Source organism: Xiphias gladius, chromosome 1 (assembly GCF_016859285.1).
Source record: "Xiphias gladius isolate SHS-SW01 ecotype Sanya breed wild chromosome 1, ASM1685928v1, whole genome shotgun sequence".
Taxonomy (NCBI): Eukaryota; Metazoa; Chordata; class Actinopteri; order Istiophoriformes; family Xiphiidae; genus Xiphias; species Xiphias gladius.
The window spans coordinates 15,243,684-15,269,752 of NC_053400.1; the positions used below are offsets into that span (position 1 = coordinate 15,243,684).

Here is a 26,069-nt window from a genome sequence, read left to right on the forward strand (position 1 = left end):
CTGTATGACACAAACTACAGCTACATGAACCAATCAGCTGATCGGCTGCAAGGGGGAAGTTCATAGAGGTCGACAGGGGCGTCATGGCTGAATGGGTGGGGGGGGGTCTCACACTGTCCCATCAGCCCCTGCTGCTTCGGGGCTGCTATAGGTGACAGATGTAATGAAAAGCGACGCCTCCAAGCTCCAACAGTCGGAGTTTGACTTGCCAGGAATGTGCCTAGGCAGCAGCAGCAGCTCCGCTTTAGAGCGAGCGGATCAGAGGCATGGGATACCCGACACCCGGCTCCGAATCCTGTTGAGCGCAGTCCCGTCCCCCAGACCATCTTTAGACAAGAAACGGACCTCGTGTACAATAGGGCATCTCCGTAGCCATACCTTATATGCATGGAAGCTCACCAAGCCATCCGGGTGTGGGTCAGGGTCGGGGCTAACAGCACAAAGGGGTGTGCTGGGAGCGTCTGTGGCGCGCCCTGCCCCCGTGACCACATCACCGACACCACCCCACGGATCCTCTACAGGAGGCTACAGGTACAGGGAGGCCTACAAAAGGCAAACTTGTGTGCATCGATATTCAGCTCGGTATGACACTTTTTGGAGCCATTTAGAAGTGGCCAATTAAAGCACTGCCTGGCCTTGAAGCAGCCATTTACCACATTACCTTCCTTTATGTGCCGAGCCCGTGGAAAATGCCTGAATACAATAAAACATATTGACCTTTTTAGGCTCGTTTTACGATCTGACAGAAATCATTATCAGCCAAGTGGCCCATAACTGCCCGACCGCGTTCCTGACATCCCGGCCCGGGCCACCTGTTGCAGGGTGTGTTTGGCTTTTTAAAAACGTCCTCCGGCGGGCGGAGCTTCGCTCGGAGACGCAGCCTGTGCGATCACAGCAGCGCCGCGAACGCCATCTGTTCTGCTCCGCTTCCGTGAAATCCGACTCCAGCGTAAGTATATTTACTGTACACAAAATTAGACTCCCGCAAGCCCTTGTGGACGGATTGTCAATGCTATTTGACGTTTATTGAGCTATATCAGCGAGCGCTGACAGACAGGCGATTGTCGGTGCTCCATATTACCATATGATTACCGGACATCTATAAATAACACCGACACATTTGTCGTGAGGAGGTAATACGGAGCAACAGGCAATAGACGAACCACTACAGTGGCACTCTGTCACAGTGTAATAGCGCATATGATATAGCCCAAGATGGCGATTTCATATAAGACGACTCTAAAGCGTTGGAGCACAGTCGCATCCAGAGTTAGGAAATGGGCCTGTACTGATTTACAGGTTTATAACAGTTTATAAAGCCTGTTGTGTCTTCATGCAGTCATTGTTGCCGACCTTTAATTTGGGGCATTCAACTGTAGTTTAGATCGCTGGAGCCAATCACAGGAGGAGATTACTGCCACGTCATCACGTCCACGGCGTTTCCGCAGTGAGCGTTCTAACGGTCGATCAAATTTACACCCGGGGACCCTTTTTTAAGTGTTATTATTTTTCACAGCATAAAGCCGATTAGAGCTACAGATTATTCTTGATAAAAATTCTCGAAACTAGTCTTGTGTCTGTATCTCCAGCCCGGGGAGGCGATCTAACCCCGGGTGGCGGAGGAAGTAGGCGGGTTCGTTACACGGGGGAGGCCTCCAGCTGCTCTGCCATTGGTTTATAACTGCTTCCAGATTATCGTTTAAATGTCCGGCGGTGGCACCAAACCCCGGACAGCCGCGTATCACAGAAGCTAGTGTTTGCGGTAGCCACGTTTAAGCCCATAGAGCAATGTAGTAGATGTTAACAGACCTGTTATGCGTGTGTAACATCGCAAGCTTTTGGTAGAGTTTACTAAGCTTCGCGCTCTTTTGTTGGACTGCAGTTCAAAGGGTTTCCAAAGGGACGAAATGGTGACCAAGAGGATCCGCTCGGAGTACATGAAGAAATTCAAAGACCCCAAATGGGAGACCTACACGAAGTGTTACGAGGAGATGCTGAAGTACAGGCTAACCCGCAGGCTGCTGGAGCACACACACAACCCCTGGTTCTGGAGTGGCTCCGACAGTGACTCAGACACGGGAGGAAGAAGTCCCCCTCCTCCCAAGAAGAACCAGGTAGGGTCTGAGACCACCAGGGGCAGGACGGAGGCGGCTGAGCAGGAGGAGTGTGAGGGGGCGAGGACGGAGAGACAGCAGGAGCATCAGACCAGAACCACAGGGCCCGTGCCCAGGCTTCCCCTTCAGGAGGAGGAGGAGGAGGAGGAAGAGGGGGAGAATCTGTCCGCTGGGCGGTCTGCAGGTAACCGCGAGATAAGACTGAAAAGCCTGTACAGCATGTTGGGATGTTTTCATGTTACTCTACTAATATGTCACTCACTCCTCAGGCTCACAGCTTGATGGTGCCAGAGAGACGAGAGTGCCAGAGGAGGAGAGGGAGCAGCGGAGAGCCAGCGGCAGAGGCAGTAAACACTTATTGGTTCCCCACAGGGAGCGAAACCAAGGTAATTCTGAGTGGAAAAGTATGGTCCGTAGTGTCCTGTATCCTGCAGTGCCCATCAGATGTGAACGGCAGCCCAGAAACCGGGTGGTAATAACATCAAAATAACGGGGGAATTAAATCTTGAATCTCTAATTGACAACAGGGTGATAACACAGAGTGTAGAGCCTGTGCTCCCCCTTTTGGAGAGGGGAAGCAAAAAGATAATTTTGTTCATTTAGTGATCAAAAGAATATTGCATCATAAATGTATATCTTAGTTTATTCATATGCAACAAATGTAAACCTAATGTCAAACTCCCAGTACACACTGTCGAAAAAATTGCTTGTCTTTATTTAGGACTGGTAAAGGTGTCATATGCTATCAACCAAATGGCAATAAATGCACAGGTAAACATTAACCGATTTCACTAACAGGAACCCAGCAGAAAATAGTTTGGTACTAGTAATTAAATAAACAGGACAACATTTATAAGATGTGTCCCAAAAAGAGATCAGAGTTTAACGAAACTGCACGCCCATCATATAGAGGTATCACAAAATGTCATGTCTCAGGGAAAAGGGAAATCATTCTGTTCATATCATGCAAACAAAAACATTTTCTGCCATTTTTTTAAAAATTCAAAATATGTCGATATTATTATACTCTGAGTACCATACAGTATGTTAAACTGTGTGATCAGAGTCAATTGTGACAGCCCTACAATATAATGGTTCAAAAATGTGTATATAAACCTCATTATTGGATTGCTCAATAGCTTTCCGATACTCTTGCTCCCATTTAACTCATATATATTTAAATATTTAAGTATTAGCAGGCAGACAGTTACCCTCCATGCTTTCTACCCTCCATGCACAAGTTTCTGTTTCTGGTATTTTGGCACATCTTAACCTGTTTGTCTTTTCCATTTGTAGAGAGAGACACTGGACGACACCAACCGCAGCAGAGTAAACCTTCCAAATCCTCGAAAAAAAATTGGCGTTCCCAGCAGGTCAGACCTGCACCATCACGACAGCCCATGGAGGACAGTATGGAGAGCAGACATCCTTTTGCTCTGTACGGTTCAGGGGAGAAGGATGCAGACATTGCAGGCAGAAAGACACACAACGTAGGCCCTGCAGCTTCAACCAATGAGGTAGGTCTTGTTGTCTGTCGTTCTGTAGAACTGCGTGCGACAACTTGTACTGTGACTGAGCACAAGTGTCAACAGGAACTGACATTTGTGTTTATTTTCCTTGTAGATCCATGAGTCGGCTCTACGTGCTAAGATCAGGCGGGAGGTGGAGCGTCAGATCCAGACCCAGAGAACAGAGCGCCGGAGAGCCAAGTCTGCCGATCTGGACACGGCCAGGAGGCTGGTTCAACCTGAGTTCAACCCCTGGCTCACTGAGTACATGCGCTGCTTCTCTGCTCGCTCTCGATAGGACACACACACACACACACACACACACACACACACACACACACACACTGCAGAAATAGTTAAATCAGAATGACTCCAGACAAAAATGAGAAAGTAAAGCCATTATTGCCTATCACCTAAGAGGTTTAAATACACATTAATGTAGAATAGAGCATGGGGTTGATTGAGACAAACAAAAGCTCCTGAATGCGTATAACTCTCACATTCGAGATGTAAAACCCTAAACATTGAAATTCACAGTGTGGCTTATTCGACAAGGAGTGTGCTATCATGTTTTTTAAAAATAAATCAATTTTATTATATACAACAAAAAACATTTTACAGGGTAGAAAAGACTTTTTGAAGGAACTCATTTTAAAGTAAATGTTTTAATTTTTGTATATGTCCATCATATACAGATATTTAGATGTGAATGGAGAGTCTAAAATGCATTTTACAGCTGTACTTTGATGCAGTCCCTTTAAACGTGTTGTATAAAATGTGCCCATATTTTTTTTTTTACATGGTGATCAAACCATAGTGGACTCACACAGGGGTAGTAAGGGTACATGGCAGCATGTATGAATATATTCAGTGATTAGTGTTCTTAAAAATGATACTGAGATAAAGATGAGACCACGAACATCGGGAATGAACAATGCAGTCCGTATTGTATACACATATGAACAAAGCCAAACACACACACACAAGCAAATAGTTTGTAATCCAGAATAATGTGCTAAGTACAGCGAGATGGCTTAATCTACTGAGAGTTTTTCTCCGATTTAAGCTTCTGATGTGGATGGGCATTTTCTTATTTGTGCTGAGTACAAAGTTGGTTTATGTACAGAGATATGTCTGTTTCGAAGTTTTTACAGTTTTTAAAATTTTCAGATCATTTAGTACTGGGAACTGGTTCTTGTAGATTTAGCGGTTTGTGTAACGGTGGATTGATGTTTCATGACTTGTTGATAGATTGTAAATCACTCACTCACTGTACTGACAGTCAACCTCTGTGTAACATAACAGCTGTGTGATGTGGCGGTTGCATTACTTCATGTGCTCATTTACACTTTTATGTGTTATTGACTTAAGATAGTTTCATGACATTTATTTGCCCTTTACTTGTGTTAATGTGTGTATAATCTATCAACCTGGTGCTAACACAGTCTGAAAATAGATGTATGACTTTCAAAGCCATTGGGATGACTGTGAACAGTGTGTGCAGTATTGTGGATACTGCAGTTTTTCTTCAATACATTTACAGATTGTGTAACTGTAACATTAAAAAAATACGGCTAATTTAGATTCCCTTCAACAGACAATAATGAACAGTTTAAAGCTGAATTTCTTGATGATAATTGTTAGTGAATATGCTTTAGAGCCAAAAGTGGAACCAAAGCAATGATGGATGTGAAGCCAAAGTCTAAATTACTTCTAAATAGAACTGCTATTATAAATATAGTGTAAGTACATAGGTACATATTGCTAATTTACTGCTTGCTGGTCAGAGCAGTGTACTCTCTAAAGCATAACCAAATCAAACAGCACTTTGATAATTAGTCACCTTTCCTAAATAATATTTGTACAGAATACCTTGCTAACTTTGTAGTTTTTCATGCAATTCATTAATCTTTTGAATCTCTGCATATTTGTTTGTATGTTTATGTGAATGTGTTGAACATCAGACATTGTTATTTGTACTTACACAAAATGACTAAAATGGATTTTTAATCCTCTGTGTAAAAGATCTGATGTTTTCATGACTGTTGACTGAAACCATGAGAAATCAGATCCCACGTACAGGAATCAGCATAAAATCAGCACTGTGCCATAAAGACTTGAAAACAGTTATTTTTCTCTTCTTAACTGATTTGAATATTGTGCAGAAAAGAAGGAGATGAGAAGAGGGGGAGGCCTGTGCTTCATATTCAGGCATTTAAAATTCTTTACAAATCTTTGTGGTTTATTGTTGCAACTATGAGTTTAGTATTACATTACTTGCTTTGCTTTTTAATTATTTAGTTTTTTCATTGTTGTTAAGTTATACTGCAGTATATAGTACAGGAAACAGATGTGAAATTTTGTGCAATATTATTATACTTTAAATAACTGCATTCAAGCCTGTGTGTTTTTTAGATGTGAATATTGGCAGTCGCAGAAAACAGGAAGAGTGAAACTAAATGGTTAATTCCTAATTTACTTCATTAGTTAGTTGATGAGACCAAACTCTATGGCTGAGATCCTATTTATAATGTAGAGGCATTTTAGTTTTGGTTAGGAGATAATATACTTGTCATGTTTTTTCTGGGTTTACTTGGTAATGTACAGGATTACACCATTAAGGCACTAGAAGAGTTTAGAGTCTGGTTTTAGTGAAAAAGGAAAGAGCCAGATTTAATTCAGTTTCTGAGTTTCTGATGGTCCCCGTGACAAATAACTAATAAAATGTATTTAATATCATTTACTGATGAGATAAAGGATCTAACAACTATAATACTGTAAAACGGCATAATTCTGTACATTTTTCTGTTTACATATTAGGTTTTTTGACGTAGGTCTGTACATAATTAAAATGATTCTGAAGACAACCGTTGAGGTTAAATGGTGTGGTGCAAAGTTTTTAATAAATCACTTTTCTACCTGTCTGTCTCTACCAAATTACACAAATTATTCTTAACACTTTAGGTTAAACGTCTTTAAAGAACATTTAACATCAATAATGTAATAGAGCATCTTAACAAATGTGGCTTAGACCCAATTCTTATTTTGGCATGTGTTAGTTACTCAGTGGTTCATAGCACACAATCGTGCATTTACTGTACATACTTGTGGATTTGTGTGTGTTAATCTACTAGTTGTTATTTAGCGTCATGTATTCTGTCCATTAGAACTGAAAAAAGGTCTTCAAAAACTTAGCCCCACAGTAACGAAGTTTTCCTTCGGAATAGATAGTGTAGGAATGTTGGTTTGGAAATTCCTTTCATAGAAAATTGCTTTTTTTGGTACAAGATTTCAAGAAAAATCTGCCTTTGAGAGAAGATGCTTTATTTATAGTCATTTTTATTTTAAAAACATATGCTTTTTCATACACAATAAATTAAAAATCTATGATATTCATTATGACAAGAGAAAAACAGACATACATACATTTAAACAAAGGACTTGATGACAAAAACACAAGAAAGCATCCTGCCATGGAGCATCCGAAATCACTATCTGATCAAACACTTGAGGATATTGTAATCTGAAATATTTCAACAAATTGAAGTGTACTTAATTTAAAAGTTGAATGCATACATTTTGATGGGCAAAAATGTAAAAAATAAAATAAAAAAATAAACACATAAATTATATGTTGTTGTAATGCTTGATTACACCTATGCAAAACACACCTCTAAATCACAATCCTCAAAAATGTATGTGTTTGGGTTTTTTGTTGAGAGCGTAATGTGGCTGAACTGTTTCAACGTATAAAACATGAGACATACAGTATCTTTGGAGACAAATAAAAATCTAGCACAAATCAGATAACTTCATACCATTGCTAAATGCATTCAGTTAGTATTTACCAAGAGCTGGCAGCACACAGTCAGGTATTTGTTCAAACAGGTAACATTTACTGTGGAAGTGTAATAGAGGAGTCATTATTCATAACTGGAATCCTTTGCACAAAGAAGTTACATTGTGATTTAAAGGTGAATGTAGAATGTGCTATTGTGAATTAACAGATGACCTGTAACTTTCACAGTGCAAATGATTCAAATGAACTAGAACTGAAATCCAAATGAACCAAAGGATTCCAGTTACGACCAATGACTGATCTATTACACAAAGGTCTGTTCAGAACATTTCCGCTTGCCTTTGTCTGTCTGTCTTTTTTTTTTTTTTTTGTAAATCTATGAGCTTGAACAAAGAAAAACAGCATTTTTCCACAGAAATGTGTTAGTCCATAATGTGATCCACATTAACTTGTCCCATTTACAAATGAATATAATCGTTGTAAACAGTACTGCCCATATATACTGCTTACAAGTTGCCAGTGTATTGTAGCTTAACATGATAATAATACAGTGGTGCATGAACCCGATGCTGGATATGATATCTACTTTAATATACATATAATATCTCTTCATAATGAAATACTCTGATATTCTGTTTGAGAAAACATGCTTCAATCTCTATATACAGAAACACTACACAGTGTGTAAGATGCTGCAGGGGTACAGGAGGAGAGATGTAGAAAGGCAGAGAGCTGTGTGAAGAGAAAGGTAGGCAGACAGGCAAGCAGATGTGTAGGAAGGTAACAGAAAGACTGAAAAATAAAAATTAAAAAATGCAAGAAAAAGCTAGGGATAGAGGGAATGAGGGTAGGTAAGCTGATGAAGTGTAATTTGGCCACTGCATCGCTAGGGGGAACTTTACTAGGAAAGAAAGTACATAAGAAGGGAGTGAAATGTGCGAGTCATCAGTAGACTGTTAGTGGTGTGTTTAAAACAGTTGAGCAGGAAGTTGATGGGCAAGGGCAGAGCAGGTGGATGGAGAAAGACAAGTACTTTAGTAGGGAAAGGTTAAAGGAACAGTTGGTTATGTGGTTAAAGGAACAGTTCAACAATTTGGGAAATGTGTTTTTTTGAGCGATACTTCATGTCTGTGCGGTAAGTATCAAGCTGGAGCCAGGTGGTGATTGGCTTAGCTTAACATAAAGACTGGAGGTAGGGGGAAAAGGCTAGCTCCAAATTTTAAAATCCACCTGCCAACACCTTGAAAGCTAACTAATTAACATGTTATATGTTGTTTGTTTATTTCAAAACACAAATTTTACCAAGTGTAGACAATGCTTTTAAGTGGTGTAGCTGGGATGTGGTAGAAAGACATGATTGTAGTAAGCTGGGAGGTAAGAAGATGTGACAGAAAGGTAAAGAGAGAGAGAGAGAGGTTAAATCTCAGTAATTCACGTCCCGATTGGAGGAGGGCTGGGAGGGTTTGGTCCAATAGTGGAGCAGGTTGTTGAAGGTGGGCGGTCTCTGGTTACCTTGGAGATGCTTAGAAGTCTGAGAGGGGGCGTGGCTCTCTGCAGGTGCAACCATGACAACAAAGGTTCTGAAGGTTCTCAAGTTTCGTGTGAAGGGCAAAGATCAAGGGTCGGGGAGGAGTCACCAGCACCGCAACCTTAACCCAGCGCTTTCTGGGTCCCCCGTGGCTGTCCTTCTCCTGGTCTTCACAAACCTGTCTGAACCACACTAAACACATGCCGACACACGCGCAACACACACACACACACACACACACACACACACACACACACACACACACACACACACACACACACACACACACACACACACACACACACACACACACACACACACAAAAAAACACACGCTCAACTGCCAGTTTATCAGGTACACCTAGCTACAGTTGTTTGCAAAAGGTTTGGTTTGGTTTATCTGGACAATGATCCAAAGCAGAATACAAAATCCACCATGAACCACTTAAAGAAACACAAGCTGATGCCTTCAGAACGGCCCTCACAGTCCCCTGACCTGAACATCATTTAAAATCTGAGAGTATATATCAAACATGCTGTGCATGCAAGATGCTAAAATGTCTCAGAAGCTGGACCTTATGTTGTTGACACTATCAAAAGTGTAGAATATTTCCAGCCTTGTCATTTAAGTCACCAGTAAATGAACTTGTGAGGTGATCTGCAGTAGTAGTGGGTGGAGATTCCTAAATCAAGAATAGAGGTGTTTCCATTGTTTTGACCACCTTCATGGACATAAATGGGGTGGACAAAATGTGAATAACATAGCTATTGGAAGCAATGTTGGGGGAATAAGCAAAGGTGTATCAACAATTTGGACTTCTCTACCCATTGAACAATTCTGATCATTATTGGGGGAAGAACTGCAGTGCTATGACCTACTTTCTGTTTGCAAGCAAAAGGCTGACTGAATCAATATTATGTACATGAAGTCATCGGTTCCTCTGCCACAGAGCTCCACTGTTGTGTATTAAACGATTAAAAACACATCAGTGAGCCACACTGTTTCACTGGGTGACACATTTCTTCACTATAAAAACATGGGCACTGAAGCTTATTTTCAGTCAATCGCACATGCACCGTCCTGCTAATGCTTTAAATACTTGCTAGCAAAGTAAATACGCAGCTGAATATAGTCGCCAAAAAATACACTTTTTACTACACTATGCACTCCAATTTGGGCAACGTTAATACAGTGACCAGCGGAAGGGAAATTATGTATACTTAAAAAAAAAAAAAAAAAAAAATTATATATATATATATATATATATATTAAAAAAAAAGTATATATTCATTACCATTCATCAGGCTGTGGGAGTTGGATCGCATTAAGAAACAGATTGTTGGTTTTGATCTTTTCATTGGATTTCTTGATACTATCAAAAGTATAAAGAATATTTCCAGCCTTGTCATTTAAGTCACCAGTAAGTTTTGAGTATTTATGACCAAAACCAAAAATTCCCCCCTCCACTCTCAATCTGAATTCAGATTTGTAATCACAAGATGGGTGACAGGAGTGTGGAGAACAAAGAGTGGCTTAGTGCAGCATATGCACAGCGCTGAGAGCAGTGAGCAGAATGTCGAGCCCTCTCTGACATTCATATCATCATCTTATAAAGCACACACAGTACAAATACACTGATAAACTGGCCCTTTCACCTTGTCTGTGTATGTTACAGGGCACGTCCACTAGCAGCCACACTCCTGGGTGCCCTGCGGCTGAGCACGACGAGGAGAACGGAGCTGTCGTAACGCAGCGTCACCATACTGGATTCCTGAGCCCATCCTCTCTGGATCCAGCTCCCCTGAAAACGAGAGACGAAATCAGTGGGGAGACAAAAAAGTGAGAGTCTGGCGCTCATGTTGGGATCACCATCAACTCTGATAAAAGATGGGGGGTTTTTTTGTTTTTTTTTTAAATAACTGTTTTTTGTAATGCAGTTAAAAATGCACTTTTATAAAACAGTAGACTGCCAGCCAGTCATTATGTCATTAAAATAATCATTGGACAAATGTAAATAAATAAAAAAATAACAATAAAATACAGGTTCCCTCTGCTACATCCCCTTGTAACACTGTAGAACTGTGAGCTCATGTGGCCTACACTGATTTCCTATCTCTTCATGTGACAGTATTTGTGTTTATCTTGTCAAGGATCCCCTGGAACAATGCTATGGCTCGATGTAGGCTTATTGATCGGGACTTGTCAGTGATGGCGATATGCTGTGTTTCTCACTTCAACTCTAAAAAATGATCCATGAGAACTGCTACAGTGCAGGGTCTGGGATCATAACTAAGGCTGCTTCGTTGATCCTGTTAGGATAAGGAGGGATTTAGAGTCGGAGGTTAGGGTTATGGGCGAGGATCAGAGATCCTACCTGACTCTATCTTGTTGAGGATTTTCCGAGCGCACTGGACAAAGGCCTCTTCAACGTTCTCCCCTGTTAGAGCGCTGGTCTCCAGGAACATCAGCTCTGACAACACCGACCACACACACATAAACTCTTATCATCATATCACATAAGTCCTCGTGCCACATATACCACAAATGGACACAAAACACATATCATATGCTGAACTATCGTTGTAATCATCACACATATATTCCATACAACTGAGTTCAGTTGCAGATACCAGTAGGCATCTTATTTTGAGCGACGACAACTGCGTGTCTTTCAGGGAAATAATGTACTAATGACTTGCCAAAAGAAAGTATGTCCTTTCTCTAACAATAAGTCAAGGTGAAATTAATAAATTAAAGTTTTGTGGAGAAAGAACCAACCAAACAGCTTCACTTGATCACAAACTCTTGATCCTACCGTTCTCCTGAGCAAAACGCGAAGCCTCCAGGAACGTGACCTCTCGGTCAGTGTCCAGGTCCTTCTTGTTTCCACACAGGATGATGACGATGTTCTGACTGGCCAGCATCCTGGCATCGCTCAACCATGTGGTCAGAGCGTTGTATGTCTCTCGACTTCAGTGCAGACAGAGAAGAAAAGACAGAAAGAGGACAAACAGGTTATATCTTAGAAAGGAGAGCAGAGCTGACTAAAAAGAAATAACAAGGGACTTGACACAGAGATGATCTGGAATCATGTTCTGCGATTGGATGATTTACCTGGTGATATCATAGACCAGTAGGGCTCCTGCTGCTCCTCTGTAGTAACTTCTGGTCACAGACCTAACACACAAACACAGACAAATGAACACAATCAAGACAGATAATATGTGGTGACTTACTTTAACCTGAAGGCCTTACGTTTGGATAAATCCTGTGGTTGCCAAACTTTTTCTATCATTGCCACCATTGGAAACACAAAAACAAAAAAAAAAAAAAAAATGTATGTCACTCTCTTTTACAATGCATGACATTAACAGTGTCTCTGTTACAGCTATTACTGTGATGCAATGCAGCAAATTAATGTAATTAGTTACACCTCTGTTTGACAGGTCACAATATCTGCTGTGAAAAAAAAAAATCAATTCAATTTAAGTTTGACTTCACTTTTTCTGAACACGTGAGATTTAAGGGACTATATTTGCCAGCTGGAAATTGAAGCTGAACATTTATTTGGCATTTTTCCCTACCTGAACCTTTCTTGTCCTGCAGTGTCCCAAATCTGCAGTTTGACCATTTTGTTGACCACACTGATGATCTTAGAGCCAAATTCCACTCCAATTGTGTGGTTGGATTCATCCTTAACTGGAAAAGAAAATAAAGCATGGAATCTTGCCATTATTACATAATAACTAAAATGCATAGTGATGACCTGCAGTATACAAAATTGCACTGTACAAAAAAATAAATCATCTAGAGAAAGACTGTTGTCTTTGAACTACACAAAAAACAAATCCAATTTTCACGTTAATGTGTTGATTACCCATAGACAGTCGGTGCTTTGATTTTAAGACATTTACAGTGTGAATTACTACTTAATTAGGATGTAATCATTTGTCTGAAAAACTACACTAATGTAGTGCAGAGTTTTACTTATTCTATTTTGTGAGCTCTATATATTTTTTTCAAAAAAAAAAAAAAAAAAAGGTTTGGTTCATCAAAAACAGAAGAATCATGTAAATTTCATAGAAAACAGGCCTTTTTCAGGGAGTAAGAAATCGGTTAAACTTTCCTGCACCAATGGAAGTAAATGAAGCCTTGAAAGTTAATGCAAACAGTTCCTACAGGTGTCCCAACTTTTGTTGATGACTTACAAACCCTCTGTCTGTAGAAAAGCAATGCTGGAACAAACAGTGTTACTACACCCTCTGATGCATTATTAGGACAATACTGTTCTGCAGTAAGTAGAACTGTATGTTGCTGTCAGAATGGTGAGAAACAGGCAAGTAACGAGGGAAGACAGACTGGTTGGTCAGGGGTTCATCCTACAGCAAGATAATGACCCAAAACATCAGAAGAACCAAACTAGAGGGTGACGCTTCACATGATGGAAGAACAGCAGAGTCTCCAGACTTAAACCCTGTGGAGCTGATTGGGATTAACTGGACAGAAGCTGAAAGAAAAAAGCAACCTGCAAGTGCAACACATTTGTGGGAAATTCTGCAACAGTGTTGGGATGAACTTTCTCAACATTTTTTGACTTCCAGTGTAGAATGAATGAGTGTGTTCGGCTGCTGGAAGAGTCTAAAATTTAGATTACATTTAGTTAGACAAGAAGATTCCAGGATTCCTTTTTTTTTTTTTTTTTTTTTTTTTAAAAACTTCATTATTTGTTCTGTGCTTTAATTTCCCACTGAGACATTACACTGTGTAAATTTTAGTAACAACTGGAAAAATGGAGGTGCTCTAAAACCTTTGACCTATAGTGTAGTTATTCTAGGACTTTTAGACAACGCTATATTACTGCACTCATATTAGATGTCAGAGAAACAGTGAATAATGAATGATCTGTTGCATCTTTCTGACTTACATCTCTTCTCTATGAACTGGTGCAGCAGACAGGATTTGCCAGTTCCAGCATTCCCAATCACCAGGAATTTAAACAGGAAATCTGAGGAGGGAACACAGAAATATCGACATGTATGTCTACTGTTACAGCAACCATGATTGTAATAGCTAGAACAAAACCAAGACATGAGCTGGGTCGAAATTAATGGACAACATTACCTTATCACAGTTGCACTGGTATCAATGTATATACTATCAGATATGTATTAACTAATTGCGGTACAGAAATATCAAAGGTCTGTTTTTGATCAAGTCGAAAGTGCTCTGTTCAATCATAATTCTTTAATAACCGTATTTAATGTATCCTTAATAATCCCGATCATCTGCGGTAATATAAACATACCTCATTCTGTGGGATGGAGGAATGTGAGTTGAGCAACAAATAAAGACACTTAACACTGACATACATTGATGGTGGTGGTGGGACAGTGCAGTAGTATCCCAGTTCACAATCACGATCATCCTAATGTGAAATGGTTAGGCTAGGACAACAGCCCCTCACAAACCACGGTTATTATCGTATTAGCTACTCCTACACTCCCTGTGTTGTGTGTAGTTTACAGGGTGCACATCTCGCTCAGATACTCATACCAACTCTATCATCCCCGGGTGCCAGCTTCTTGTCCATTCCGCTAACCTCTGTGGGGATTTGCAATCTTTAAAAAATCGATACATTTTGTCTGCACAGCCACCGTAAAGTCTACTGCATAACCTCCGTGGATTTGCTTACGCTGACATGCCATTTTTAAGGCCAGCGGCTCGGTTAGCCTGTCAGCTATCTGTTTAAGGCGAGAAAACCCTTTCTCGACACACCTGCCTCATCCCCATTTGTGGCTACAGGAAGATGTTAATGGTTGACTCTTGTCAAAGCAGCCGCCTTACCGTAAGACTCCGACATCGCCAGTGTGGCGGTTAGACAGTAAAAGGGGAGGGAGAGAGAAATAGAATTTGAGAGATGGATAGCTAGCTAAGTTAAGGAAAATAGTCTTGTTGATGATTTCCGCGGATTCCAGCAGATTTTCCCCTCCGCCTTCCCGTACTTGCTGTTGCTGTTTCAAAATAAAAGCCACACCAACGGGCCGAATATTAAAATGTCTCGAGACTGCCGCTTCGTGGCGCTGTTGTACTAGCTAACTGTGTATGGACATGGGTCTTTCCATTTCATTTAAAAATAGTCGAATATTTGTGACAAGTATTGTTTTAAATTAATATTTAAATTGCCAAAGAATATCAACACTGTGTATAAAATATAAATACCAATCACAGTTAATATGTAGCGAGATAATACACAATTCCCAGCCTACACGCCAGTCCAGAAGATGGCGGTTATGTAGCTAAACGTTTGCCAAGAGCCGCAAAAATTCACAAGAAGAAGGAAGCAAAGAAACGTCTGCTAAGCTAGCCCTGCAGCAGGATTGATTTAGCGAAATATGGCTGCTGTGCTGCCCGTCAGACCGCCCTGCGATAGCAACCCCGCTACTCCTGGAGCACAATCCATAAAGGTGACATCTATACTCCAGTACAACACGAATCACAAATAGCCGTGTTCCCGGAGCTCTGCGTGGTTGGATGTTTAGCTAACGGCTAGCTGGCTGTCCAACGGCTACCTTCCTCCATGATTGACAATTGTTAGCCACATTAGCATCGCTCCTTTGTTTTCAGCTGTGACGAATTGATTAGTTAGCCTGTTTGGGATGGTTTATGTTTCTCGGCTCGCTTTTATAAACACAAACCCATGTTCTTTTTGAAATGTCCCAGTCAGAAAAGAGTGTGACACGTTTCTATGAGTCGTTTGACTTTTCTGTGCCCTCCTGTCATCCAATACTTTGGCAGTTGTGCGTATAAACTCGTGCTATTTGTTTTGGTTTGACACAACCTTGTATTTAGTGTTTTTCAAGGAATCACGGGTTGCATTGGCTTTATACGTAGGTTACTTCTAATTGCACCATCCTATCAACAAATTATGACGCAATTGATGTGATATTAATGTAAGGTTAGTAGATAAAATTTTTTAATTTAGCCTCATTTTGTTCTATAAGGGGATACTTTACAGACAAAACTAAAACCTTCTGGATCCATTTGAACACATGAATCTAGACTAGATAACTAATAATAGGTTTTCCAGTCCCTCCCTGCAGAGGAAGATTACTTTGAACGTGCAGATGTGCATTGTAGACATGGCAATGTCGCCTGAAGTCTTTTGCATCAAGAAGTGATCAGGGATTTGAGGATGTCCAAAAATATTCATCACAGGGGAGGTTCAATCTGATTCCTGATACTTTCATCTCTCTTTCAGTCATCCACTGATGCTGGTTGTAGGTTTTAAATTTATACTGAGCCAGATTTTTGTGAAGAAATACTGAAGAAAGTTCTGTGAACATGCCCCATATTCGCAAATGAAAAACTAGAAATGCCATCATGCTGTACACAGGTTGTCAACATCAAATTGTATTATATCATAAGTTAAAATTGTACTTTTTCTTTTCCTATGCAGGAGGATGTAATAGAAGAGGAGTCCAATGATGGTAGCCAGCCTCCCAAAAGACGAAGGATGGGTTCAGGGGACAGCTCTCGAAGCTGCGACACCTCTAGCCAAGAGCTTGGGTAGGTTGGTTAATGTTTTCCAACATTTTTTTCTAACCAGTTAATTATCAAAGGGTTCACAAGGTTTTGGTGTCATTATATTTATATATTTCTGCTTATGGTCTTCCCTCGAAAATTGTGATTTTCAGCATTTTTGGTGTATTTGTTAAAATTGAAAGACATGTTTAATCTTCCTGACTTTATGAATATATGGATACTTTAGAACTAGTCAAGTCAATTTTATTTATATAACACAAAATAACAAATCAAAAATTCAAGCGACTTTACAATCTGCACAGCTCACAACACCCTCTGTCCTTACACCTTAACACTCATAGCAACACACAGTATAGTAAAGTAAATATTAGTATAACAAAGCTTGGGGTTATGATTATCTTATTTTATGAATTTATACGAATGTATAGACATGTTAAACAAATAAATTAAGTGGTTCACTTTAAGTTTTATGGATAGAATTAGTAAAATGAATATGTACTTGGTTAAAACTAAGCTGTTTTTCTCCCACCTCCCCTTCCAGCCCGACATATTTCCCAGCAGAGAACCTGACAGAGTACAAGTGGCCACCAGATGACACAGGAGAGTATTACATGCTGCAGGAGCAGGTTAGCGAGTATCTGGGAGTCACATCATTCAAGAGGAAGTACCCTGGTAAGAACTGGAGAAAAATGTTAAAATAGTATTCAATCTGTTGATTATTTGCTGATCCAAAACTTTTTGTTTGATTATTAAAAATTATGATATTAAAGTGAAATCCCAGTACAAAATCTTTTAAGGCATAATTGTATTATAATTTAACACTGTTTATATGTTATTATAATATGCAAATCCTTTTTTGTACTGTGTACACTCCAGTGATAACACATTTACAAGTACAGACACTGAGAAAAGGGTAGACTGATCTCACGATTAGTAGCTATGCCTCGGTAGTCATGTTTTGTCTTCTGTCATACTGCTTTAATGTTACTGTTATCTTCACACATGTTCTGATATTGTTTATTTGTCCCTCTGTAGATATGGAGAGGAGAGACTTGTCCCACAAAGAGAAGCTTTACCTGCGTGAACAGAATGTCATCACTGAGACACAATGCACTCTGGGTAGGAAGCAAACCCCAGAACTCTAGTCAAACGCTTAGCTGTTACACTACAGTGCAAAAAATCCTATCCTTTCGCAAAGAACCTTGTTCGTGTGATCTGTGAGTAGTATTTGATGGTTAAGGTTTTTTTTTTCGCCCCCCCCCCCCCCAGGTCTTACAGCTCTGCGGAGTGATGAGGTGATAGATCTGATGATAAAGGAGTATCCCACCAAACACTCTGAGTATTCAGTCATACTGCAGGAGAGAGAACGACAGAGAATAGCGAAAGAGTACTCTGTAAGTACACAACAGAAATATCATGTAGAACTTAGGGCTGATGATTAATGAGGCATGATATTTTACAATAAGGCATTTGATAAAAATTCACCACATATGTCTTTCTGTTTTTCTTTTCATAGCAAATGCAGCAGCAGAATCCACAGAGGGTGGAGGCCAGTAAGGTTCCTGAATACATTAAGAAGGCGGCAAAAAAAGCTGCAGAGTTCAACAGTAACTTCAACAGGGAGCGTATGGAAGAGAGGAGAGCTTACTTTGACCTGCAGACGCATGTAAGTCCAACCTGAGATGCAGATGATCTGTGATTTTGCAGGGGTTTGTTAAAGAGCCAACGATGAATCGTTGGCTGTTTTTACATAAGAGACGTAGAACTTTTAAGTTACATTGTGTTTTGTGTGTTCTCTCAGATTATCCAGGTGCCTCAAGGCAGGTTTAAGGTACTGGCTCCAGAGCTGACCAGGACAGGGCCCTACCCTGTGGCTCTTATACCAGGACAGTTCCAAGACTACTACAAAAGGTACATTACACACCTCGATGAATGCTTTTGCCTACAATTGGCTTCTTTTGTATTCAAGGTAACCAACTCAAAACTTATCTTTTCCTAAGTGAAATTGAGTTTTCTGGATAGGGTCTCGGGCTGTTTTATCTATTGCCGTACTGAATGTTTTGCCCTGATGCATCATTGTGTTGTGCATAATAGGTACTCTCCCAATGAGCTGCGATACCTACCGCTGAACACAGCTCTGTTTGAACCTCCACTGGATCCAGAGCTCCCTGCACCGGACTCAGAGCCGGACTCAGACGACGCTGAGGATGGAAAAGATGACAAAAAGAACAAGAACTCATCTGTAAGACATTAGGCTGGTACTATGGTAGCCACTGGGTCTGTATGAGATCACTCATCTATCATTAACCTCAGCTATGCTTGACTCATGTTTGTACATTGAAATATAGTAGTGTACGTTACTCTCAAACCCGTTGTCCTTCACTCTTCAGGACAGTTCTTCAGGCAACACATCAGACGTGGAGAGCCAGGAGGGAGGAGTAGGACAGGGCCACAAGTCCAAGGCCAAAGACAGGACATCAACCCCGGGCAAAGACGGCAGCCTGCGCCACTCAGCCTCCCACAAAGTCACCCCAGGGTACAAGGTAGAGGACAAAACCACCTGAACTCTTCTCCAACAACAGCAGCAGCACTTTTCTACCCCCTCCTCCTCTTTCTACTACTACCACTCCCTTACTCCATCCATCCCGCCACCCCTCCCTAGCTTTCTTCACTTTGTTCTCCAGCTTCTACAGTTTGTCAGCATTTCAGCTGGGACAACCTGGTCCAGACAGACACACACACGCACACACACACACACACACACACACACACACACACACACACACTCTGGGGGTCCTGTCTTCAGTTTTTGTTTTTATGATTGCCACTTGGCTTTTTTTTCCCTCTTCATACCAGACTGTGAGCAATAAGAACATTTTAAAGGAACAGTTCACTTGTTTCTTTTTCACTGCACTTTCACTTTTTTGGTGTTTCAGTGAAGACAAATTTGAACTTTAAAAGTTTTCCCATTTGAGTGTCTTCAATATACCTCTTGTCTGTCCTCACTTGTCAAAAAAATTTATTTCCAAGACAAGTAAGTGGATGTTTTGGCTGCTAGTTTACCTTTTTCATTTTTGAAAAGTTTTTTTTGTTACTCTGATATAGAAAATATAAACCACATACATTTTGTGGTTGCTTTTAAAGTAGTTGATGTTAACACTAGAGAATTTTAACATTTATATCTGAAGCGTGGAATGCACTTAACCTTAATGTTTAAAGTGTGTATTGGTATTATAATATGCTTTGTTTCTACACCATGTGATGTACTGTTAATCTTTTAATAGGTATCAGACAGCTGTTTGACATGGGCGTTACCTGTCCCTGAGACATGAGGACTTGCTGACCTTGTTCACACTGTTGCTGAGCTGAGCTAGAAGTAGTCTGCATGCTGTCTGTCTTGATTTGGACTCCACTGGACAAGCCTCACATCAGCATACCTTTCTTTAACGCCCAGTCATGGCATATCTTTGGTAGTCTTTTTAAATAAATGTCCTGAATTTCATCTACGTGTTTGAGGCACTGTAGATGGGCAAATAGCATTATATGAGTCTACCGTTTGCTCCCTACAGCCCACTGTGCTATGCACTTTGTTTATTTTTCCAATCCTCAAACCTGCAGAAGAAAAATTTCCAACACCTAAAAATAATTGCTGGTATATGAGCGTTAGTAAGAGTATGATGGACATGGATAAGTCCAGTTGAGTTCGGCTCAGCTTTGTGGTGTGGGCATGGTCCTTTTCTGTTTACCAGTTACCAATTTAAGTGTGTTTAAGTTTGATTTAACTTAACTTTGACTTGTTTTTTTTATTCAGCAGATCATTTCGCATATGCTTTTGAGCCTAGAGACATGGCATGGCATGTTGGTAGCCAGAAATAACTAGAATTAGTCAGTAACCTAATATCCCTGCACTGTGTCAATTTGCGATGAGTAAAAAAAGACCTATAGATGTAATAACTTTCAGCCATTTTCATATTTGAAAAAAATGCAGCATACAGAAGTCGGGTATGATTCATAATTTTGTAACTCTTATAAATCAGCCAAAGTCAAAAGCCTGTGGAGTTGAAATGTGCCAGTCCCCTTTTCAGTGGTAGATTTTTCATATATTTTCCCATTTTCAGAAAATCCCAGTGGATGAAAGATCTACTAAATTATTAATGACATATATGTCTCCACAAAAGACACTACATATGACAGAGAAACTTTCCTTCAGTAGTGCAGACTGCTAGCTGATTAACGTTACTTCGCTCTGGTCTGGCTACCATCTACAGTTTGTGCTGTGGTTAATGGCGACCTCATGTTTGGTGAAAACTCTAAAGCTTTTCAGTAGTGTGGTGTTTCACAAACAGCTCATGAATAAAAACTAATTATGAACAACAAAGTTGGAATTAGATTGACTGATTGACTAATTGCCTCTACAGCAGTGTTTTTATTTTTTTGTTTTTTATTTTTTTCCCCAGATGTGATACATGTTACATGTTGCATGTTACATACGTGTTTAATCTATGTTGCCCTGTTAATGTGACATGTCTAGGTTAAGGATTTGAATTTGAATTGCTACTACAGCTGTGGCTCCAAAGCCTTTCTGTAGCTTATAAATAGATGGGACATTATGGAGAAAAAAAATTGTATTCACTGTGTGATGCGGTTTCATACAGTGATATAACATTATTTACATAAACATCAAGTGCAGCAGATTAAACTGCCTGCAAGTATTTTTGCTGTTGAATCTCACAGCTCTTAGTCTTTCCTAGAATGTGTGGTGCTAGTCTGATCCTCAGAAGGAGCTCAGAAAGTTTTGTCATTTTGTGTGTCAGATATAGTGAATTCGAGGGCCATGATTATCAATACGAGTCGTCAGCTTGAGCAGAGTTCAGTTTTGCTGAATACTGTGCATTCGGTCCAGGGACACGTGTGGTAGTTGTGAGGCACAGCTAACAGGTTAGCATTTGTAGCAATGGCTACAAACCTCATCACTTACATTATAGAAGTCTCTTGACAGCAGAGACATAATTACTTTGATGTAAAAAGTAAAAACAAGATGTTTATACCATATTATCCACTGATCTAAAATCAGTGGAATCCAGCTGTGGATGAGTGTGTGGTCAGCCAGTATAAAGTTCCCACTTAATTGTCCCTCTGTATGTATGCCCCCCTGTCTCAAATTATACATGATGTTTAAAGTTTTTTTTTTTTCTTTTATGTGTATAAAATACAGCATTTTTTGTCCAAATTTAGTTAAGTTAGAATAAAACTTATTCAAACTAGCTGGATTTATCCTCATGAATTGCTCATTTTCAAGTTTACTGTGTGGATGTTTCCACTGAAGAGATGTTTTGACTATGTAGGCATGAAGCAGACCTTTACGTGTTGGCTGGGCACTGCTAGTAATGTAAGCGTTACATGTGCCCACAAACACATTATTGTTGTTGTGAAGCGTCAGCTCAAGAAAGGAATGTGGACAAACCTTTTTTTAATCATTTCAGTAATCCTAGCCAGGCAAAATCTACGAACAGCTGAATTCTAAAGGAGAATTGGTGGTGAAATATAAATGTACATAGTGCATAGTGAATATGCATGACAATGTGCAAGAGCAGTTCAGGGTACTGTGTCCAGCCTGTCCTTTTTCTTACTTCCATTTCCTGTTGCTGTCTTTCTCTTTGTTTAGTTCTCTGCTTTGTTTCTTGGATTTCATCACTACCAAACTGTGTCCTTTATTGACCCATAGTTTGTTACCTTTTGGCTGTTTTTTTTCCGATCCAGGGACATTTTAATGAAGGATGTCTCACCATATCTTGAAGCTTTACAAGTAACTTGAACATGATGCAGGCTAGTCAGACTAAACACATGCTTTGCCCATGAATAACAGGAAAACAAAGTGAATTGTGTTACATGAGTACATATTCTGTAAACTTGGGGGTATACTATTGTGTCCTGATAACAGCCATAACACAAGCTTAATACGTATTTAATGCTATTCCGGTAAATACTGGTACACAGATTTTGACTCACTAAAAGTGTGAGTCACAGTGTTCATCTTAGTTGAGTTGTGTATGAAGGCTGTTCCAGTCCAAGGATAAATTCTTTTTCCTCAATCTTGCCTGTTTTTCTGTTTATACTTGGGACAGTAATGATCATCTATACGTATTTTCAGCTAGTGACCTAAAAGCCTTCTGTGGCTTCCAATAGAGACATTATATTATCATTATTCCTTGTTCTTTGTTTACCTGTGTGACATCCTGATTTAAATGCCTCAGAGCCTCCTTAGCTTCCTGTTCTGGTTCTGACCTTTCTGTCCTCTGTTTAAACTCTGTACATTCAATAGAAAGCGAATCTTCAGATGTCCATATTTATACTGCACGGTTAAAGTAGGGGCATTAAGTTTTCAAACTCACAGAGGAGGCAGAGGTGGCACTTGTGTCCGACAGCATATTGATTCAAGTTTACAGTTGATAGATGCTTGTCAAATAGTGTTGAAAATTCTTACATGATAATAGAAGATGTTTTTTGCAGAATCCTTAAGTCAGTCTGCCATCAAATATGCCACCACTTGACCACAGTAAAAATAAATCTGCCATATATTTCAGATGCCACATGCTTGCAAGAAGGTCTGTTAGACAGTTACGCCTTTCTCGTATTTGTACCCTGAGATGTATTTTAATCTCTTGGTACAATGTCAACGGCTTTGATGGCGATGCAGATGATGCAGTTTGTGTTTAAATCGTATAAACCAGTCAACATATAATTCATATAATGTGCCCTAAAGTGGAAAACCCCTCATTAGTCAAGATAAAGTGGTCTTTTTGTTTTTTCTCCAGACATTAAACATTTGTTGAAACTACTTTATTGTCCATGACTACAGGATACCCATGTATGATTGGTTTTTATAGCATTATTCTGCCCTTGCAGCCTAAGGTCATTCCCAATGCTATATGTGGCATTTGCCAGAAGGGTAAAGAGGCCAACAAGAAAGGCAAGCCAGAGGCTCTCATTCACTGCTCCCAATGTGATAACAGTGGTAAGTTCAAACACTTAATTTTAAAGGACAGTTCCCTGCCTTTTTGTTGTGATGTTTTTTTTGTTTTTTCGTTTTGTTTTTTTTACATTTTTGGTTAAGTCCAAGAAACAATCTCCAGAATATAGCCACTTTTAATGATAATTGTATTCATATTTTGTGCAGATTATGTTTAGTTAGCTGGCGTATTAGTGCATTTTATATTTTCAGGCAAATATTTATACTACCTTGTGTGTAATTTCAGCTAATGTGTATAATTCACCTTTCAGATCATTTAAACTGACTGTACAATCACAAATACATATGTGGTTCAAATATCAGTGCAGTTATTCATCTGAAGGCTGTTTCAAACGTGGCAAAATTTGTATTTCATTTACTTTTATCAAACAGACCCAAAATATTGCAAATGCTTGCCAGTCAAAAAAATATATTACAATCCTATACGTTGCTCCCTCTTTATAATGACCTTGAGCTCTTCTGAAGCACAAGGAGGGTGTATTCACATGTGTGTGCATGTGGACTGGTGGGCCTGTTCACATTATGTCTTTTTTTTGTGTCTTTGTGTTTGCTTGCCCGTGTGTGTCTGTGCATGTTTTTGTGAATTTATTTCGTGTGTGTGTGTGTGTGTGTGTGTGTGTGTGTGTGTGTGTGTGTGTGTGTGTGTGTGTGTGTGTGTGTGTCTTCGGCTCCGTGCATGCATGTCTGCTTCTACGCATGTGTCTCCGTGTCCATAAACTTTAGGCCACCCGTCCTGTTTGGACATGAGCGAGGAGCTGGTGTGTGTGATCCAGACTTACCGTTGGCAGTGTATGGAGTGTAAGACCTGCACCGTGTGCCAGCAGCCCCACCACGAGGATGAGATGATGTTCTGTGACAAATGTGATCGAGGGTACCACACATTCTGCGTGGGCATGGACTCCATACCTACTGGTAAGTGGATGGGCACATGTACAGTACATGGTCTGTGCTGGGGAGGATAGATGGGCAGACAGATACATAGCCACTTACTTAAGAGAGAGAGAAAAGCAGTTTCTATTATAGTAATTCACTTAGTTTGCTTTCCTTTAATTTAAACAAAAAAAAAAAAAAAAAAAGTTTTGTATTTGTAGTTCTCTTTCATAGTTATTGATCCAGTCTCTTTCTCCCTCAGGGCTTTGGGTATGTGAAGTATGCGACAAAGATTTCACCACACCCAAGAAGAAGGGAGGAGCCAAAACGCCTAAGAAGTCTAAGTCAGCTCAAAAATGATTAACGGCATCTTTAACCACCATAACTGACCAAATTCTACACAGATGCACTGTCATTAGATCAGTCATTTGCAGGAGCTGTAAAATTTTAAAAGACCAGATCATGGTTTATCTCTAAAGCTTTCTTGGAGAATGACTTAAAGGCCCAGATTGTGATCCAAAAATTAAAAAAGTGTGTTTCTCCTACCATATACCAACAATCAAACATAAGATCTCAACCTGCTGTTACTCTTAATTGTTCGACAGGTCTTTTAAAACCGAGGCTACCACCATAAAATAAACTTATTATTTTCTGGGAAAGCTTGGATGGCATCAGTAAGGCAGGCCTGTAATTTAAATTCTTCTTTTCCCATCTTTAAGCCAGATGTATGTGCTTGAAAAAAACCCAGATTTCGCATTAACTCTAGCATAGCAACTCCTGTTCTGTACTGTTAGACTGACTGAACCTCAGACTTTGAATAAGCGGCTAAACTGTAAATCAAATCCATCCATATGTACTGCACAAAATCTTGCAAACCTTTAACCACTAACAGTATCAGTGTGTTCCTACATCATTAAACTAACGAATCTTGTAGTTTCTTAACACGCCTGCATTGGTAAACCATTTGATGGGAAATTGTTTCAGTTGAACAAATGGTGCTTTTGATCCTGTGCTACTGACACAATCAGGGTTCTCAAGAGCTTGCGGATGAAATTCAGTTTCTTTTAAAACATTTTTGTATGTTTTTGTATCTTATAAACTACAGTTTAATAAACTCTTATTTAATGAGGCAGGCCAGTGAAGAGCAATCTTATTTAAACAAAGTCTTGTCTTACATAATGGCATGGTGCTTGTGATCCTGTGTAATGAAATACAGTATAATAGACACTGGCTGAGGTAGACCTCATGGCTGCAGCAGTTTTCTGGTATTTATGTGAGTCTTGTTTATCAAAACAATCTTTCTCAACCCTTTACTGTTAATTATTGTACAAAAATGTAACCACTCATTGTAATTACTTGGATGCTAATTCAATTACAATTCTATCAGTTATGATTATTCAACTGATGTTTATGCAGTCACCTTAACAAAAGCTGTTTTTGTTATTTTTCTGATATTATTTTTTATCTATTTTGTATTGTTCTCCAATAAGTTGGTTGTTTAAGGAATATTTGTTGCTAATAATGTCATAGTCACTGAATTCTGATGTGGTTTTTTTTTTTTTTTTTCAATGAAAGCTAATTAAAAAAGACTCATTAGTCTGTGACCTTTTATTGTAAAGAGATGGGTCTTCATCATACATGGCATTCAAATAAACATGTTTCATTTTTTAAGGCAAAC

At 39.6% G+C, this 26,069-nt stretch overlaps 3 protein-coding genes across 7 annotated transcripts; 2 read left to right on the forward strand and 1 right to left on the reverse strand.

Moving 5' to 3' along the window:
• The first annotated feature begins 885 nt into the window (after window positions 1–885).
• On the forward strand, window positions 886–6,507 carry ccsapb (centriole, cilia and spindle-associated protein b). Of its 2 annotated transcripts, XM_040131417.1 has the most exons (5): window positions 886–949; window positions 1,883–2,298; window positions 2,384–2,500; window positions 3,411–3,631; window positions 3,738–6,507. In XM_040131417.1, exons 2-5 carry the CDS (start codon window positions 1,908–1,910, stop codon window positions 3,918–3,920), a joined length of 912 nt encoding a protein of 303 aa, XP_039987351.1. In that variant the 5' UTR covers window positions 886–949; window positions 1,883–1,907; the 3' UTR covers window positions 3,921–6,507. The 2 variants fall into 2 exon arrangements, with proteins under 2 accessions (XP_039987351.1, XP_039987432.1); XM_040131498.1 differs by lacking the exon at window positions 886–949 and having other exon boundaries at window positions 1,505–2,298.
• A 1,268-nt stretch (window positions 6,508–7,775) lies between these two features.
• rab4a (RAB4a, member RAS oncogene family) lies at window positions 7,776–15,311 on the reverse strand. Of its 4 annotated transcripts, none has more exons than XM_040116603.1 (8): window positions 14,794–15,311; window positions 13,874–13,954; window positions 12,534–12,648; window positions 12,064–12,126; window positions 11,765–11,919; window positions 11,324–11,419; window positions 10,605–10,750; window positions 7,776–9,141 (listed from the first exon to the last, which is right to left on the reverse strand). In XM_040116603.1, exons 1-7 carry the CDS (start codon window positions 14,807–14,809, stop codon window positions 10,635–10,637), a joined length of 642 nt encoding a protein of 213 aa, XP_039972537.1. In that variant the 5' UTR covers window positions 14,810–15,311; the 3' UTR covers window positions 7,776–9,141; window positions 10,605–10,634. The 4 variants fall into 4 exon arrangements, with proteins under 4 accessions (XP_039972537.1, XP_039972474.1, XP_039972390.1 ...); XM_040116540.1 differs by lacking the exon at window positions 14,794–15,311 and adding an exon at window positions 14,503–14,741; XM_040116456.1 differs by lacking the exon at window positions 14,794–15,311 and adding an exon at window positions 14,319–14,485 and having other exon boundaries at window positions 7,776–9,131.
• Window positions 15,037–25,920, forward strand: phf10 (PHD finger protein 10). The gene is made up of 12 exons (XM_040116238.1): window positions 15,037–15,413; window positions 16,406–16,515; window positions 17,033–17,163; window positions 17,527–17,610; window positions 17,761–17,885; window positions 18,008–18,157; window positions 18,293–18,402; window positions 18,586–18,733; window positions 18,882–19,034; window positions 23,398–23,506; window positions 24,245–24,433; window positions 24,654–25,920. The coding sequence occupies exons 1-12, from the start codon at window positions 15,342–15,344 to the stop codon at window positions 24,749–24,751; spliced, it is 1,479 nt and encodes a 492-aa protein (XP_039972172.1). The 5' UTR covers window positions 15,037–15,341; the 3' UTR covers window positions 24,752–25,920.
• The last annotated feature ends 149 nt before the right edge of the window (window positions 25,921–26,069 follow it).

What these genes read in the sequence shown, in the direction of transcription:
- ccsapb (XM_040131417.1), top strand. Translation starts at nt 1,908, where the DNA reads ATGGTGACCAAGAGGATCCGCTCGGAGTACATGAAGAAATTCAAAGAC. An exon ending in CCACAGGGAGCGAAACCAAG is followed by an intron (nt 2,501 to 3,410) that starts GTAATTCTGAGT and finishes TTCCATTTGTAG; the next exon opens with AGAGAGACACTGGACGACAC. An exon ending in CTGCAGCTTCAACCAATGAG is followed by an intron (nt 3,632 to 3,737) that starts GTAGGTCTTGTT and finishes TTTTCCTTGTAG; the next exon opens with ATCCATGAGTCGGCTCTACG.
- rab4a (XM_040116456.1), bottom strand. Translation starts at nt 14,373, where the DNA reads ATGATCGTGATTGTGAACTGGGATACTACTGCACTGTCCCACCACCAC. An exon ending in CCAGTTCATAGAGAAGAGAT is followed by an intron (nt 12,649 to 13,873) that starts GTAAGTCAGAAA and finishes TTTCTTTTCCAG; the next exon opens with TTAAGGATGAATCCAACCAC. An exon ending in CCTCAACAAGATAGAGTCAG is followed by an intron (nt 10,751 to 11,323) that starts GTAGGATCTCTG and finishes TCTCGTTTTCAG; the next exon opens with GGGAGCTGGATCCAGAGAGG.
- phf10 (XM_040116238.1), top strand. Translation starts at nt 15,342, where the DNA reads ATGGCTGCTGTGCTGCCCGTCAGACCGCCCTGCGATAGCAACCCCGCT. An exon ending in ACCTCTAGCCAAGAGCTTGG is followed by an intron (nt 16,516 to 17,032) that starts GTAGGTTGGTTA and finishes CTCCCCTTCCAG; the next exon opens with CCCGACATATTTCCCAGCAG. An exon ending in ATTCAAGAGGAAGTACCCTG is followed by an intron (nt 17,164 to 17,526) that starts GTAAGAACTGGA and finishes GTCCCTCTGTAG; the next exon opens with ATATGGAGAGGAGAGACTTG.